This window comes from Nyctereutes procyonoides, unplaced genomic scaffold, assembly GCF_905146905.1.
Source record: "Nyctereutes procyonoides isolate TBG_1078 unplaced genomic scaffold, NYPRO_anot_genome, whole genome shotgun sequence".
NCBI lineage: Eukaryota > Metazoa > Chordata > Mammalia > Carnivora > Canidae > Nyctereutes > Nyctereutes procyonoides.
The window spans coordinates 24,838,619-24,857,382 of record NW_026575030.1 but is presented as its reverse complement, the minus strand read 5'-3'; the positions used below and the strand labels follow the sequence as shown (position 1 = coordinate 24,857,382).

Here is an 18,764-nt window from a genome sequence, read left to right as displayed (position 1 = left end):
TTCAGCTTTAGCTGTCTCCTCAGAGAACCCTGCGGGTGGAGAGCCCCTGCAAAGTCTTGGCTCATGCTCACTTCAGCTTCAGCTATCCTGCAGGGTGCTTTCTGCATGGAGAGCCCAAGGACCGCCGTAGCCGGCAACAACTTCAGCTGGAGCTGTCCTGGCATACCTCCCTTTCCAGAGGGACCACCTGGCCCAAGCCCACTTCAACTCCAGTCATGCTACCAGGGCAGCTCCAACAAGGAGTGCCTGGGACTCCATGCCCATGGCAGCTACAGTTCCAGCCAGCCAGCCAAAGTTATCAGGCACACACAGACTACACAGGAGATGACCATACATAATACCTTTCCTTCCCTCAAGTTTAGAAGTAGCTGTTCTACTCAATTCAAAGGAACAAACTCAGAAAATCAAGCAAAATGGAAAGACAGGAATATGCTCCAAACACAAGAAAAAGACAAAATCTTAGAAAAAGAACTAAATGAGACAGAGAAAAGCAATATGCTTGACAAAGAGTTTAAAGTAATAATCTTAAAGATGCTCACTGGACTGCAAACAAGCGTGGAAGAACTCATGAAAACTTCAACAAAGAGATGTGAAATTGAAGAAAGAACCAATTAAAGTTAAAGATACAGTAAGAGATATGAAAAATACACTAGAGGGAATCAACAACAGATTAGGGGATGAGAAGAGATGATCAGCAATCTAGAAGACAAGGCAACGGAAAGCACCTAAGCTGAACAGCAAATTGAAAAAAAAATTTTAATGAGGATAGATAAATAATCTCTAGGATGACATTAAGTGAACAAACATTCGCCTTATGGGGGTCCTGGAAAAGAAGAGAGAAAGAAAAGGGAAGAAAATTTATTTGAAGAAATCATAGCTAAAAACTTCCTTAACCTGGGGGAAGAAAACAGATATCTAGGTTCAGGAAGGATACAGAATTCCAAACAAGATGAACCCAAGGAATTCCACATCATGACATATATAATTAAAACATCAAAGGTGAAAGATAAAAAATTTTAAAAAGAGCAAGGAGCAGCAAAAGATTACATACCAAGGAAACCACTTAAGGCTATCAGCAGATTTTTCAGCAGAAATGTTGCAGGCCAGAATAAAATGGTATGATACATTCAAAGAGCTGAAAGGGAAAAAAACTACAACCAAGAACACTCTCTGTGGCAAGGTTGCCATTCACAACCAAAGGAGAGATAGTTTCCCAGAAAAATAAAAGTTAAAAAGAGTTCATCATTCCTCAGTTAGTCTTACTGACATGTTAAAGGGACCTCTTTAAGTGAAAAAGAAAAGGCCACAAACAGAAGTAAGAAATTATGAATAAAAAGATATAAAATATAACATACATAAAATGTGGAGGGAAAGGAGTGAAAAAAAATTTCTTTTAGAATGTGTTCAAACTTAAGTGTCCATTGACTTAATACAGACTGCTATATATTTAAAATATTATATATAAAACTCATTATAAAAACAAACCCAAAATCTGTAATAGGTACACAAAAAATAAAGACAATCAACTTAATACAACAGAAAGTCATCAAAGGAAAGAGAACAAAAGAAGAAACAAAGAACTACAATAACAAATAGAAAACAATTAACAAAAGGCCAAGAAGTACATATCTATCAATAATTACTTGAAATGTACAAGTAGGTCTAATGCTCCCCTCAAAAGACATAGAGTGGTAGTATAGATTTAAAAAAGCAAGATCCAGGGGAAGCCTGGGTGACTCAGTTAAGCATCTGCCTTCAGCTCAGGTAATGATTCTGAGGTCCTGGGATTGAGCCCCATGTCAGGCTCCTTGCTTGATGAGGAGTCGGCTTGTCCCTCGCCCTCTGCCCTTCCCCCTCCAACCATTCAGGTTCTCTCTCTCTCTCTCAAATAAATAAAATCTTTAAAACAAAAACAAAACAAGACCCAGGGGCACTTAGGTGGCTCAGTTAGGCATCCGACTCTTGATCTCAGCTCAGGTCTTGATCTCAGGGTCCTGAGTTCAAGTCCTAAACTGGACTCCACGCTGGGTATGAAGCCTACTTAAAACAAAACAAGTCCCATTTGTATGCTGCCTACAAAAGGCTCACTTCAGACCTAAAAACAGAAACTAAAAGTGAAAGGATGGAAAAGGATATTCCATGCAAATAAAAGTGAAGAAAAAAAAAAAGAAAAAGCCAGGGTAGTAATACTTACATCAAACAAAATACTTTAAACAAAGACTATAATAAGAAACAAAAAAGGGCATTATATGATGATAACATGATTAATCTAATAAGAGGATGTAACATTTGTAAATATCTATGCACCCAATATTAGAACATCCGAATTATACAAAGCAAATATTAACAGACATATACAGAGAAATTAATAGTAATACAATAATAGTAGATGGGTATAACACTCTACTTACATCAATGGATAGATCATCCTGACAGAAAAAAAAAAAAAAACAAGGAAACAGTGGCTTTGAATGACAAATTAGACCCGATATACTTAATGGATACATGCAGAACATTCCATCCACAAACAACAGAATACACATTCAGTTCAAGTACCCATGGAACATTCTTCAGGATAGATCACACATTAGACTGTAAAACATCCCAGTAAATTTAAGATTAAAATCATATCAAGCATCTCTTCTAACCACAACAGTTTATCAATCGCAAGAAAAAAACTGAAACAAAACAAAAACACGTGGAGGCTAAACATCATGCTACTATACATCCAATGGGCCAGTGAAGAAATCAGAGGAAATCAAAAGATACATGAAGACAAATGAAAATGAAGAGATAACAAACCAAAAAATCTTTGGAATTCAATGAAAACAATTCTGAGAGAGAAATTCAGAGTGATACAGGCCAACCTCAAGAAACGATAAAAATCTCAAATAAACAATCTAACCTTACACCCAAAGAACATAGAAAAAGGAGAACAAAGGCCAAGGTTTGTAGAAGGAAGGAAATTAACATCAGAAAGGAAATAAATGAAATAGATTTAAAAAACAATAGAAAAGATCAAGGAAACCAAGAGCTGGTTGTTTGAAAAAAATAAAATTGATAAAACTTTAGACAAACTCATCAAGAAAAAAAAGAGAAGACACAAAATCAGAAATGAAAGAGAAATGAGTAACACCAAACAAATACAAAGAATTAGACATAAAATTATATGTTAACAAATTGGGCAACTTAGATGAAATAGATAATTCCTAGAAACATACAATCTTCCCAAACTGAATCAGAAAGAAACAGAGCAGCTGAAGACACAAATTACTAGTAATGAAATTGAATTGGTAATCAAAGAAACTCCCAACAAACAAACGTAAGTCCCAACCAAATGGCTTCACAGAGGAGTTCTACCAAACATTTAAAAAAGTTCATACCTATTCTCAAACTATTCCAAAAAATAGAAGAGAAAGGAAAACTTTGAAATACAGTCTACAAAGCCAGCATTACCCTGATACCAAAACCAAAGGTACTACAAAAAAAAAAAAAAAAAAAGAGAATTACAAGCCAATGCTCCTGATAAATATATGTAAAAACCCTCAACAAAGTATCAGCAAACAACATTCAACAATACATTAAAAGAATCATCCACCATTACTGAATGGGATTTACTATAGGGATGCAAGATTAATTCAATATTCACAAATCAATCAACACAATACACCAAATAACAAAACAAAGGACAAATATTATATGATCATCTCAACAGACACAGAAGCATTTGACAAAATTCAATATACATGATAAAAACTCTCAATAAAGTGAGTTTAGAGAGAATATATCTCAACATAATAAAGGCCATATGTGAAAAATCCACAGCTAACATTATACTCAATGGTAAAAAACAGAGCTTTTCCCCTAACATGAGGAACAAGACAAAAATGTCTACTCTCCCAACTTTTATTCAACATAGTACAGGAAGCCTAGCCACAGCAATCAGACCAAAAAAGAAATAAAGATATCTAAACTGTTAAGAAAGAAGTAAACTAGTATTATTTGTAGATGATATGATACTATACATAGAAAGCCCTAAAGATCCACCAAAAAGCTATTCGAATAAATAAATTCAGTAAAGTTGCAGATTACAAAATTAATACAGAAATATGTTGTGTTTCTATACTAATAACAACGTAATAGAAACAGAAATTAAGAAAACAATACCATTTATAATTGTACCAAAAAAACTTGTACTCTGAAAACTATAAAACACTGATAAAAGAAATTGAAGATGGCAAAAACAAATGGAAAGATATTACCATGCTCATGGATTGGAACAATTAATATTGATTAAAATGTCCATACTACCCAAGCAATCTACAGATTCAATGCAATCTCTATCAAAATATCAATAGCAGTTTTCACAAAACTATAACAAATACTACTAAAACTTGAACAGAACCACAAAACACCCGAAATAGCCAAAGCAATCTTGAGAAAGAAAAACAAAGCCGGAGGTACCACAATCCTGGATTTCAAGATAAACTACAAAGCTGTAGTAATCAAAATAGTATGATACTGGCACAAAAACAGAAATATAGATCAATGAAACAAAATACAGAGCCCAGAAATAAACCCATACTAATATGGTCAATTACTCTATGACAAAGGAGACAAGAATATGCAATGGGAAAAAGCCTCTTCAATAAATGATGTGAGGGAAACTGAACATCTATGTGCAAAAGTATGAAAATGAATCACTTCTTACACCATACAAAAATAAACTCAAAATGGATTAAAGACCTAAGTGCGAGATCCAAAACCATAAAACTCCTAGAAGAAAATTTAGGCAATAATTTCTTTGACACTGGCCTTGGTTTTCCAGATATGTCTCCTCTCACAAGAGAAATGAAAGCAAAAATAAACTTTTGGGACTACATCAAAATAACCAGCTTTTACACAGTGGATGAAACACTCAAAACAAAAAGGTAACCTATTTTGAATGGAAGAAGATATTCACGAATTATATATCCAATAATAGGCTAACAGTGAAAATACATAAAGAATTCATATGACTCAACACCCAAAAAACCCAAATAATCCGATTAAAAATGGACAGAGTACCTAGATTATTTTTCTATAAAAGACATATAGAGGGCAAATAGACCATGAAAAGTTACTCAACATCATCAATCATCAAGGAAATCAAATCAAAACCACGATGAGATATCACCTTACACCTGTCAGAACACCTAGAATCAAAAAAGACAAGAAATAACAAGTGTTGGTGAGAATATGGAGAAAAAGGAACCCTTGTGCACTGGTGGTAGGAATGTAATTTGGGACCAGCCACTGTGGAAAACAGCATGGGTATTTTTTAAAAAATTAAAATAAAAATACCATACAATCCAGTAATTCTGCTACTGGGTATTGACCTAAAGAAAACAAAAACACTAATTTGGAAAGATATATGCACCTCTATGTTTATTACAGCATTATGTACATCAGCCAAAATATGGGAGCAACTCAAGTGTCTATGGATAGATGAAGGGATATAGATGTGATATATATATATATCACATATATATATAAGACAGAGGATAAATATGTATAGATCTATCTATCTATCTATGATGGGATATTACTCAGCCATAAGAAAATATGATACCCTGCCATTTTTTACAAGGAGAGACCGAGAGGGTATTATGCGAAGTAAAATAAGTCAGAATGAGGACAAATACCATACGATTTCACTTAAATGTGGAATCTAAAAAATAAAACAAATAAAAAGCAGAAATAGACCCTTAAATACAGAGAACACATTGATGGTTGTCAGAGAGGAAGGGTTGGAGGACAGGGTAGAGAAGTGAGAGACAGAAGCTTTCAGTTATTGAATGATTAAGTCATGAGGATAAAATGTAGAGCACAGGGAATACAGTCAATGGTATTTAATAGCATTTTAAAGATAGTAGCTACAGTAGTGGTGAGTGGAGCATAACATATGGACTCTTCAAATTACCATACTGTAGAGCTGAAACTAATATATCATTGTGTATCACCTATAGTTCAATTTTTAAAATATCTATACATATATGCACACACACACACACAAATGACAATAATTTGAGGGGGCAGAAAGCAGCCTCATTTTCTTCTACTGACACCATGTATGTCATGATATTATCTAAGAAAAAATATTTTAGTACATTTTCTATTATTTACAAATGGACATGATTTTTCATTTAATATCTACTAGTCAGGAGGACTTTCTTACCTTTTAAAGGGCACAGCATTTTTCAGAACAGCCTCCACCTCTGCAATATTTGCTCTGGCAAGATCTGCCACAGTAAGAAAGCCAGAAGCATAGAGGAACCTGGCTCGCTGTGCATTAAGTAAGGACACCCGGACCAGGTCACACAGCTCCCTCTGGATGCCAAATGTAAGACGCTTCTGAAATTGAGAAAGTAGTAGTTCCATGTTGTGCCAGCCCAGACGGTTGGAAAATACGGTAATCATCCCTAGAATAATCACAGAATATTTACTGAATTAAAAATTCTTCATAGATAATTCCTTTTGTTTATTTTACCTGAAGAATTGTAAAGTTTAAGAGGCACAAAGTGTAAGTTAACAGAATAGTAGACACATGTTAAGGGCCTAGCTAATTGGTCAGTAAATGGGCTAAATATATTAAACATCTCATTTATTCTTAATCATGAACTTGATATTTGAAAAAACTGAGTCGGAGTATGTTAGCACAAAACATACAAAAAGCCCTCACTCTCTTTCATTCCTCTCTCTCATTCTCTCTTCCTACCTTCCTTTTTTTTTTTTAAGGGAGAACTCAAAAGAAACAGGTGAGGGACTCTTCAACTACAGAAAAATAAGAGAGCTAACTCACATATTCAAGCGCTGAGAGAAGTACAAAAAGCGAAGCTCTCATTGATATTTTCTTTAAGGAAAGGTTGCCCAGCTCAATAGTTCTTCCCTCATGAAATAAGTCAGAAGAGCCAATGCCAAGGTATTAAGAAAAATCACTTCTCATTATATTAACCATACAGGCAATTTGAGATCTCCCATGCCAATGAGTTGAAGAGTCTGTCCCTTCTTACAACCCTCTCGTCCCACCTGTCATTCAATATGCTCACATATGCATACACCTTCACAGTGAAATCTCTTACAAATATAAATATATACACTCTCCACCCAGCAGCCCAGGGTTTCCTTCCTAAAGGTTTATAAGGATTTCTTGGTAAAATCAGACCCAGAACTTCTCTGTTTTCCTAGCTTACAGATAGGAGTTTAATTTTATTAAGCGAAAAAAAAATTTTAAAAAAAATAAAATAATTTTATTAAGCGACCAGTGCTTCCCTAGAGAAGATAATTTTGAAGAACCCAATAGAAATAGTGCCCCTTTTGCCATCCTCCTACTCAATAACAAATATTAATCAGTAATTTGATGAAAAAAGGGAAACTGTTGACAACTTTGTGTCTATTTCTTCTTCTAAGAGGGAAAACGAGGGGGAAAAAAAAAAAAAACAGAAAGGAGGATGATCAGCAGCTGCTAAGCCATAGAGGAGGACTAAGGTCCAGACACTCAGGTAGCTGCCAATCCTCTGGAGCAGAGTAACTGAAATCAGAGAAGCTATAGCTTTAGGTGTTCTGATAATGACAAAGACTGCACACAATGATGGCTTCCCAAGATTCTCTCACTTTTAAGGAAGCCTAAAATAAAATGGAATTTGAAAAAAATGTAATCTTAATTTGACCTCAAACCAGAGTTTCAAATAAACGTGGAAACCTTTGTTTAACTGACCTGCATAAACAGCAGCTGACTGTTGTAAAGATTGAATCTGTCCACGACTGCATCCATATTTCTGATTAATCTCCTTTAAGGGAACTTCACTGATTAAATCTAATAGCACAAGACTGGTAAAAAACCTGGAAAGTAAATCACCATAAGTATAGTAAGATATCTACAATAAAGATATAACATATTCTGAAAAACAAGAAAGAAGAAAAATGGTAAGAGAGGATTTATATACTCTTGAGAAGATTCCTAATAGGATATAAGATTAGTGGACAAAGACTGAGCTCAATGTTTATCAAATAAATTCTGACATACATTAGTACCACACATAGCAAGAGACTAATATTTATATAACAAAAAGATCTCCATATTTCAATACTGCTAACTAATCTCAAGAAATAAGACTTGGTTCAAGAAATAGAATGGCACAAAAATTTAAAAGAACATTTGATACACAGTTATATGATCACCTATTCATATATCAAAACAAAGAATTTGAAAATAAAAATCAATTTTGACTTGCTAGCATCACAAATAATCCGAGTATATAAATACTTACAAAGTTACTCTTATGTTGTAAATAATTTACTAGAGATTAGCATTAAGAAAAATAATTTTATTATATTTTAAAAAAGAAAAATGATTCAATTTCCCCATCTAAACCTTTTAATTGGTTCTTCCCTGGTCATAATCAATCATTTTAATAATGATACAAAGCATACCCTCAAATGAAGCTACACTAAGTTGGCAGCTAGAATTCATATCTTTCAGTAAAGGAAATAAATGTTCTACTTTATAATGGCTTCTAAACAAGTAGCAAGGGAGAAATGGAAATATTGATAAATTCAGTAAATACAAGAAAGTGACAAGTTACCATACTCAGTCAAAACTTTGATTTTATTTATTTTTTTTTAAATAAAATCTTATTTATTTGAGTACAAGCTTGGGAGAGAGGCACAGGGAAAGGGAGAAGCAGACTCCTTTTGAGCGGGCAGCCCAATATACAGGACTCAATTCCTGGGCTCTGGGATCATGACCTGAGCCAAAAACAAATGCTTAACCAACTGAGCCACCAAGGCCGAAAACTTTGGTTTTAATGATAACAAAAATGACTATAATAAACTGAATTACTATATATTCAAAACTGTGTTAAATACCATATAGTCCAGGCTCCTTGATATTTACCTCTTATGGATGGCCATCTGGCGATGCTGTCTCTCAGTTCTCGCTACTACTTTTCCTTTCACACAGCGAGCCAAGAACCCTTCTTCAACTCCCACTAGCTCTGCCACTCGTTTCATAGAAGTTGGCAGTTTCTCCCATAAACAGAAAAATTGATACCAATCAATAGTAGCCCAATCCTCAAACATAGGTGTAACCTAAAGGGAAAAAGTATTATTCATTAGCTAAACTATTACGTTACAAAAGGAACAAAACTACAAATGTAAACTTTATATTGAAAACAAAGGCCTCAGCATTTGGAAAAATTTCTAAATGTGATAACACTTCATTTATATGGAAATTTCATTTATTCACAAACAACTCATAACCAAAAGAAAAGAGATAATTGAGGATACAAACTGGATATTACAGATTCCAAGAATTTTAATCACATACACTTTTATTTTTTCAAAGATTTTATTTGGCAGAGAGAGAAAGGAAGCACAAGCAGGGGGAACAGCAGAGGGAGAGGGAGAAGGAAGATTCCCCACTGAGCCAGAAGTCCAACCTGGGGCTTGATCCCAGGATGCTGGGATTAATGACCTAAGCCAAAGACAGACACTTAACCGAATGAGTCACCCAAGTGCCCCTACAGACACTTTCAATCTCAACATTCTGATGCTAAGTACAATCCTAAGTATTTTTATGATTTCCAAGAAAGAATCAGGAGAAAAGAAAGAAGGGAAGGAAAGGAAAGGAGGAATCAATATTCACAACTGCTATATTATCTAAAATATCCCAGGCTCAACAATAATAAAAACTGTGAGACATGCAAAGAAACAGGAAAGTATGTCCCAAACAAAAGGGAAAAAGAATGTAAAAGAAATACCTTCAGCAGTTTCCAGATGTTGGGAATGTCAAAGACTTCAAAGTAGACAAACATGGTCAAAGCACAAAAGAAAACCATGCTAAATGAAGTAAAGTATGATGACAATGTCTCATCAAGTAGAGACTAAGAATAAAGAAAGAAATGAAAAAAAAAAAAAAAGAGTGGAAACCCTGAAGGTAAAAGAGTACAATAACTAAAATAATTCTATAAAAATAACTAAAAAAATTCTATATAAAACTATATAGAGCTCAACACTAGATGCAAGTTGACAGAAGAATGAGCAAACATGAAGATATATCAATAGAGGCTATGCAATCAGAGGGCAGAAAAAAAGGGGGGGAGGAAAAATTAACAGAGCCTCAGAAAAACGTGGAAACTATTATGTGCAACAATACATATCAAGAATACCAGAAGAAGATAGAAAATAAGTGAAAATAAGATTTGAAGAATGCTAAAAACTTGTCAAATTTGATGAAAAACATTAACTTACACATCTGAGAGAGTAGGTGAACCCCAAAAAGGATACACACAAAAAGATCCATACTCAGAGGCATCATACTCTAATTGTATAAAAACAAAAATCTTGAAAGCCACAGCAGAAAAAAACATCGTATACAAGGAAAACTCAATAAGATTAAGAGCTGACTTCTTATCAAAAACAATAAGTCTAGAAGGCAGTAAAATGACATATTCTAACTGCTGAAAGAAAAAAAAAAAACTCTGGCAACCAATATTACCTAAAGAAAACCATCTTTTTAAAATAAAGGCACAATGAAACATTCTGAGATAAACAAAAACTAAAAAAATTCTTTTCTAGCAGATTAGCTTTTTAAGAAATACTAAAGAAAATTTTTCAGGTTGAAAAACAGTGACTCTAAACAGTATTTTAATTCCACACACACACACACACACACACACACACACACACAGAAAAAAAAAAAAAAAAAACAGTGCCAATAGGGATCCCTGGGTGGCGCAGCGGTTTGGCGCCTGCCTTTGGCCCAGGGCGCGATCCTGGAGATCCGGGATCGAATCCCACGTCGGGCTTCCGGTGCATGGAGCCTGCTTCTCCCTCTGCCTGTGTCTCTGCCTCTCTCTCTCTCTCTCTCTGACTATCATAAAAATTTAAAAAAAAAAGAAAAGGTTTAAAAAAAAAAAAAACAGTGCCAATAAAAGTAATTATGTAGATACTTATAAAGACAGTATTACTGCATATTTCTCCCTCTTTCTTCTCTTGACTGATTTAAAAAGCAACTGTATAAAACATGTATATAACATATAAAAGTATAACACATTTGACAATAATAGACCAAAGGTGACAGGTAGGAGTTGTGAACATAAATAAAAAAGGAAACTTCCCTTTAACAGAGAAGGGAAGCCCTGAGGGAGAAGAGCTCATGCACACACCACTCTTTAGAGCCCACATAACCAGCAGGAAGAAGGAAGAATTATTTCAACACAGGAGAGCACTTTTCACATAGGAATTTTATCTCCTTCCTTTAAAAAAAGGAAAACCCGTCCCTTCTCTAGCAACAACACACTAAAAACTATTGGCAGCCAATCAGCATCCACCACAACCTTAAACTCTTCTTCTTTACCAATAAACTTTTGTTCAAACAATGCTCCCTAATTTCTTCCTAAAATCTAATAAAAGCTGACTTTCCCTCTTTAGACTTGCTTATGGTTCACCATAGCTTCCTTGTCCCAAATTGTAATTCCTCTGCTATTCCTGAATAAATTCATTTTTTACTTAAAGTTCTCTCTCCTCTCTTTAGAGTTAATGGAGTAAAGCTGAATTGGAAAAGGAAATGACAAGAGATAGTAACTAAAATCCAAGGAACAAATAAAGAAAAACACAAATCATAAAAAAAAAGAAAAACACAAATCTTAAGAATTTTAATGTAACAAACTCTATAGACAAACATTTCTCTCTCCTCATCTTCTTTAAAGACATAAAATTACATAAATAACAATGTACTATTAGGTTTTGTAACAAATATATGTACATGTATAACAATAATAGCACAAAAAAAGAATAGGACTATACAAAACTAATGTTTCTATATCTCACTGAAATTAAGTTAGTATAAATTTTAAGCTGTATTGTATCTCCTTGAGTAGCCACTGGGAATACTTCCAAAAAAATAGAGAAAAATTAAATAAAGAAATTAAAATGTTATAGTAGGGCATATTCACTTAAAAGAAATCAGTAAAGGAAGTACAAGAGAACAAAAAGGACATAAGATATATAGAAAATAAAAAGACAAAACATAGATATTACTCCAACCCTATTACTAACATTAAATGTGAATGGATTAAATAACCAAAGGTAGATTAACAGACTGCATAAAAAACCAGAATCCAATTATATGTTCTCTGTAGGAGATACAATATAGATACAAAAACACAAAAAGGTCAAAAGGAAAAGGAAAATATGCAAAACACAACCATAATAAAGCTGGAGTGGCCATACTACTATCACATAAAATAGACTGTTAAAAAATGTTAATAAAAATAAAAGTAATACTCTTTAATGATAAAAGGATCAGTCTATCAAGTATATATAAACAACTACAAATATACACAGGATGCTAAAATACATGAACAAAACTTGACAAAAATGAAGAGAGAAATAGACAATTCAAAAATAATAGTTGAAGATTTAAATACCCTAACTTTCCAAAATGGATAGAACTAAGCAGAGCAACTTAGTCTTCTAAGACAACATTCTAAATCACCTAAACCTAACAGACATCCATCCAACAGGAGAAGAGTGCACATTCTTCTTAAATACACACAGAACATTCTCCAGCATAGACCCACCATTTACCAGCCATAAAACAAGTCTCAGTATATAAAAGTATAAAGGTGTCTGGCTGGCTGAGTCAGCCTGGCTGGCTCAATCAGGAATGTACAACTCTTGATTTCAGGGTTGCAGGTTTAAGCCTCATATTTGGTATAGAGATTGCTTAATATACACTTGTGTATACTTATATATACATGTACGTGTGTGTGTCTATAAGTATTGAAATTAAACAATGTATGTTTCCTGACAATGGAATGAAATTAGAAACAAATGACAAAAAATTTTGAAAATTCACAATGTGAGAATCAAACAAGAAACTGCTAAATAACAATGGGCCAAGAAAAATCATAATACAAATTGCAAAATAGGGGATCCCTAGGTGGCTCAATGGTTTGGCACCTGCCTTCGGCCCAGGGCGTGATCCTGGAGACCCGGGATCGAGTCCTGCATCAGGCTTCTGGCATGGAGCCTGCTTCTCCCTCTGCCTGTGTCTCTGCCTCTGTGTGTGTGTGTGTGTGTGTGTGTGTGTCTTTCAGGAATAAATAAATAAAATCTTAAAAAGAAATTGCAAAATGCCTTGAAATGAGTGAATATAACAAATGAAAACATTATATACCGAATTTACAGGGTGCAGTGAAAGTATTTTGAGGAAAATGTACAAATGTCTATATTAAAAAAAAAAACATAAGGTCTCAAATCAATACCCTAATCTTCCATATTAAGACATTTGCAAGTAGAAGGATAAAGCAAAACCAAAGGAAGAAGGAAGTAAACAATAAAGAGCAGAAATTAATCTAGTAGAAAGTCAAAAATAATACAGAAAAATCAACTAAACAAAAATTGGTTCTGGTAAAAGGCAAACTGAAGCACATAAAATGTTTTAAGAGTTTATTTCAGCATACAGTGATTTGAACTGGGCAGTGCCAAACCAAGGGTGATTAGAAGTCCTCCACTAACAGGAGATAGGAGCAAAATTTTTATAGAAAAGATACTGAACAAAGCAAAGCAAATTGATTGGTTACAGCATAAGCACTTGCCTCATCTGGCATGGATTCCAGTGCACTGCCTCTGGCTTAAGTATTGGTTTGCTTATGTAAACTATCAAGGCAGTAGAGCCACCTCAACCTAATGGCCTCCTTGTTTTAACAGTGCTTTGAAAAGATCAACAAAACTGAAAAACCTTTAGCTAGATTGATCCAGAAATGAAGAGAAGACTTAAATTACTAAAGTCAGAAATGGAAGAAGGGACACCTCTACTTAAGGCACAGAGGGAAAAAAAGGGAGGACTACAAGGAAGTAATGTTAATTGAATACCAACAAATTAGCTAATCTAGATGAAATGAACACATGGCTGGAAATACACAAACTACCAAAATTGATTCAGGAAAAAACAGGAGATATGAATAGACCTATTATAAGTAAGGACATTGAATTGGTAATAATTTACTCCAAAAAAAAGTCCAGGCCCTAGTGGTTTGACTGGTGAAATCTAACAAATGTTTAAATAAGAAATAACAGCAATCTTTCATAAATTCTTTCTCAGAACCACACAAAGTCATCATGAGAAAAGAGAAATACAGACCAATATATTTAATAAACATATACAATAATCCTCAGTAAAATATTAGCAAACCAAATCTAACAGATAAATAGTATTATACAAATGATCAAGTGGGATTTACTCAGAAAATCCAAGATTCATATTTAAAAATCAATTAATGTAATACACTGTACCAATAAAATGGACAAAACCACATGATGATCTCAACAGATGCAAAAAAAAAGCACTTGAAAAAATCTTGACAACCAATCATTATAAAAATATTCAATAAACTAGTAATAGAAAGGAACTTCCTCAACCTGATAAAGCCCGTCTGCAAAAAACTCACAACTAACATCAAGATTGACGGTGAAAGACTCAATACTTTTGCCCCCAAATAAGGAACAAGACAAAGATGTCTGCTGTTGCTACCTCTATTCCATATTCTTTTTAATGATTTTATTTATTTATTTATGAGAGACACAAAGAGAGAGGCAGAGACACAGAGGGAGAAGCAGGCTCCTCACAGGGAGCTTGATATGGCACTCGATCCCGGAATCGGGATCACGCCCTGACCCAAAGGCAGACACTCAACCGCTGAGCCACCCAGGTGTCCCATCTATTCCATATTTTATTGGAGATTCTAACCAGGTCAATTAGGAAAAAGAAAAAAAATCAATAAAAGACATCCAGACTGGAAAGGAAGAAGCAAAACTGCATCTAGCATGATCCTGTATGTAGAAAATCCTGAGGAACTCACAAAAATACTATTAAAATTGGTGAACAAGTTTAATAGGTTACAGGATACAAGATCAATACAAAAAAATGAGTTTTTCTATATACTTTAATAAACCCCTAAATGTGATTAAGAAAAAATTCCATTTATGATAGCATCAAAAAGAATAAAATGCTTAATATAAGGTTAACAAAAAACATAAAACTTGTACTCTGAAAACTAAAAATTGTTGAGATATTAAAGATCTAAATAAATGAAAAAGAAAGCCTATGTGCATCAACTGGAAGACTTAATATTGTTAGGATGACAATATTTCCCAAATTGACCTACCAATTGTGTATAATCCCTATCAAAATTCAGCTGGCTTCTTTGCAGAAATTGGGAAGATGATCCTAAAATTTATAAGCAGATGCAAGTGACCCAGAACAGCCAAAAATTTTTTCAAAGAAAACAAAGTGGGAGGGTTCACATTTTCTGATTGCAAAGCTTACTACCAAGCTATAGTGATCAAAACAGTACAGTATCAGCATAAGCATAAATACACTGAAAGCCCAGAAATAAACCCTCACATTTATGGTCAATTGATTTTCTTTTTTTTTTTAAAGATTTTATTTATTTATTCATGAAAGAGAGAGAGAGAGGCAGAGACACAGGCAGAGGGAGATGCAGGCTCCACACAGGGAGCCCAACGCGGGACTCGATCCTGGCTCTCCAGGATCACAACCTGGGCCAAAGGCAGCGCTAAACCGCTGAGCCACCCAGGCTGCCCTCAATTGATTTTCGACAAGGATGACAAGAAAATTGATGGATTTTCAACAACAACCTGGATATGTACATGCAAAGGAATGAAGTTAGATTTCCATCTTAAATCAGTCATAAAAGTCCAAGTGGATCATATGCATCAATGTAAGATAAAACTATAAAATTCTTAGAAGAAAACATCAGTGCATCCTTGTGACACTGAGTTACACAGCAGATTCAGAAAACCCCCAACATCAAAGAACATGAAAAGACAACCTACAGAAAATATTTCCAAATCCTCTATAAGATTTGTATCCAAAATATATAAAGAACACTTAATTACTTTAATTAAAAAAAAACTTAAATGGCAGAGGATCTGAATATTTTTCTAAGATAATCATATAACCAATAAACACATGAAAAGATGCTCAACATAATTAGCTATTAAGAAAATGCAAGTCCAGACTATAATGAGAAAGAGCTACATACTCATAAGGATATTTTCAAAAAGATAAATAAAAACAAGCATTGGAGATGTGAAGGAGAGGAATCCATGTACATTGCTGGTGGGAATGTAATATTATCCAGATGCTTTTGAGGAATTTGGAAACTCTCAAAATGTTAAAAATAAAGTTACCATACAACCCAGCAATTCTACTCCTAGAGATATACCCAAGAGAATCTGAAACATATGTCCATGCAAAAACTTGGACATGAATGTTCACAGAAGCATTATTTATAATAGCCAAAAATAAAAAACATACCAAATGTCCTTAATTGATGAATGGATGAATAGAGATGAAGACAGCCCAGCTGTGACTGCAAAAGAAAAGTTCTTGAACCTTTAAATTAGAAGTACTACTCCACTGAACACACAAATGATAAGAAAGTGAAACAGCCTTATTGCCGATGGGGAGTAAGTTTCAGTTCTGTGGACAGAAGATCAAACAGCCATAACACTCCCTTAAGCCAAAGCCTAATCTAGGGCAAGTCTCTAATTCTTCTATTCTATGAAGGCTGAGAGAGGTGAGGAAGCTATTCAAGAAAAGTTGGAAGCTAGCTGAGGTTGGTTCATGAGGTTTAAGGGAAGAAGCTTAAACATAAAATAAAAGTGTAAGATGAAACAGCAACTGCTGATGTAGAGCTGCCCCAAGTTACCCAGAAGATCTAGCTAAAATCATTAATAAACATGGATATGCTAAACAACAGATTATCAAGGTAGTCAAAATAGCCTTCTAGTAGAAGAAGATGCCAGTTAGGACTTTCATAACTAGAAAGAAATCAATGCCTGGCTTCAAAGTTTCAAAGGACATGATGACTCTTGTTAAGAGATTATACAACTGGTGACTTGAAGTTGAAGCCAATGGTCATTTACCATTCTAAAAATCCTAAAGTCCTTACGAATTATGCTAAATCTACCCTGTCTGTGCTCCATAAATGGAACAAGAAAGCCTGGATGACAGCACATCTGTTTGCAGCATGATTTACTGAGTATTTTAAACCCACTGTTGAAACCTACTCAGAAAAAAGACCTGCTTCTTTCCAATTACTGCAGACAATGCATCTGGTCACCTATAAGCTCTGACAGAGATGTACAAGATAAATGCTGACTTCCTGCCTGCTATCAGAGTATCCATTCTGTAGTCCATGGATCATGGAGTATAGATGACACTTAAACAATGTGGGCTTAGGGCACCAACTGTTCATGTAGCTAAAAATCTATGCATTAGCTTCTGACTCCCCCAAAACTTAACAGCTCATAGCCTACTGCTGACAGAAAGCCTTACCAGTAACAGAAACAGTTGATTAACACATATTTTCCACTATACATGTTATATATTGTATTTTTACAATACAGTTAGAGAAAATGTTAACAGAATCATAAGGAAGAGAAAATACACAATACTATGCTACATTTATTGAAAAAAAAAATCCATGTATAAGTGGGCCTGCAAAGTTCAAACCCATGTTGTTCAAGGGTCAACTGTAATTTTGACTTTTGAGTCTTACTATTTAAGAACTATATATTTCATAAGGCTATCACTGTCAGACAGTAATTCCTTGGATAGATCTGGGCTAAGTATATAGAGAACTTTCTAGGATGGATTCACCATTCTAGATGCCATAAGAACATTTATGATTCATGGGAAGAGATAAAAAACATCAACATTAACAGGAGTTTAGAGGAAGTCATATCCAACCTTCATAGATGACTTTGAGGGCCCAAGACTCCAGGGGAGGAAGTTAAGTGCAGATGTGAGGGGAACAGCAAGAGAACTAGAATTACAAGTAGAGTCTGAAGATGTAACTGGATTGCTGCAATCTCGTGATAAAACTTGAATGGATGAGGAGTATCCATCCAAATCTCTCTATTCTTATGGATGAGGAAAGAGTGGTTCTTTTTTTTTTTTTTTTTACAGTTCTTTTTTTTTTTTTTATTTATTTATGATAGTCACACAGAGAGAGAGAGAGAGGCAGAGACATAGGCAGAGGGAGAAGCAGGCTCCATGCACCGGGAGCCCGACGTGGGATTCGATCCCAGGTCTCCAGGATCACGCCCTGGGCCAGAGGCAGGCGCCAAACCGCTGCGCCACCCAGGGATCCCGGAAAGAGTGGTTCTTAAGAAAGAAACTACTCCATTAAACAAAAACAAACAAACAATTCCTGGTGCAGATGTTGTGAAGACTGTTGAATGACAACAACGGATGTAGATTATGAAATAAACTTAGTTGATAAAGTGGCAGGGTTTGAGAGGATGACTACAATTTTGAAAGAATTTCTACTATGGGTAAAATGCTATCAAACAGCATCACATGCTACAGAGAAATCATCCATGAGTCAACTGACATGGCAAATTTCATCATTGTCTTAAGAAATTGCCACCATTATCTTAAAAACGAAAACAAAATGGGACCTGGACAGCCCTGTCAGTTAAGCATCTGACTCTTCATTTTGGCTCAGGTCATGATCTCAGGGTGGTGGGATCAAGCCCCCCGTCAGGCTGAGCTCAGCAAGGAGCCCACTAAAGTTTCTCTCTCCTCTGCCTCTCTTCATGCTCACTCAAGCTTGCTCTCTCTAAAGTAAATAAATCTTTAAAAAAGAGAATCTTTATTTGTTTTTTTTTTCTTGGTAGTTCCTTTT

General features: G+C 34.7%; 1 protein-coding gene across 2 annotated transcripts in view; it reads right to left on the bottom strand.

Moving 5' to 3' along the window:
- Positions 1-18,764, bottom strand: part of POLQ (DNA polymerase theta) — a 126,275-nt gene that overhangs the window by 77,394 nt on the left and 30,117 nt on the right. For both annotated transcript variants that reach the window (XM_055316452.1, XM_055316453.1), the window contains 3 exons: positions 8,936-9,129; positions 7,757-7,881; positions 6,218-6,461 (listed from right to left, as the gene is read on the bottom strand). In XM_055316452.1, the coding sequence (XP_055172427.1) occupies positions 6,218-6,461; positions 7,757-7,881; positions 8,936-9,129 (563 nt within the window). The remainder of the gene's footprint in view (positions 1-6,217; positions 6,462-7,756; positions 7,882-8,935; positions 9,130-18,764) is intronic.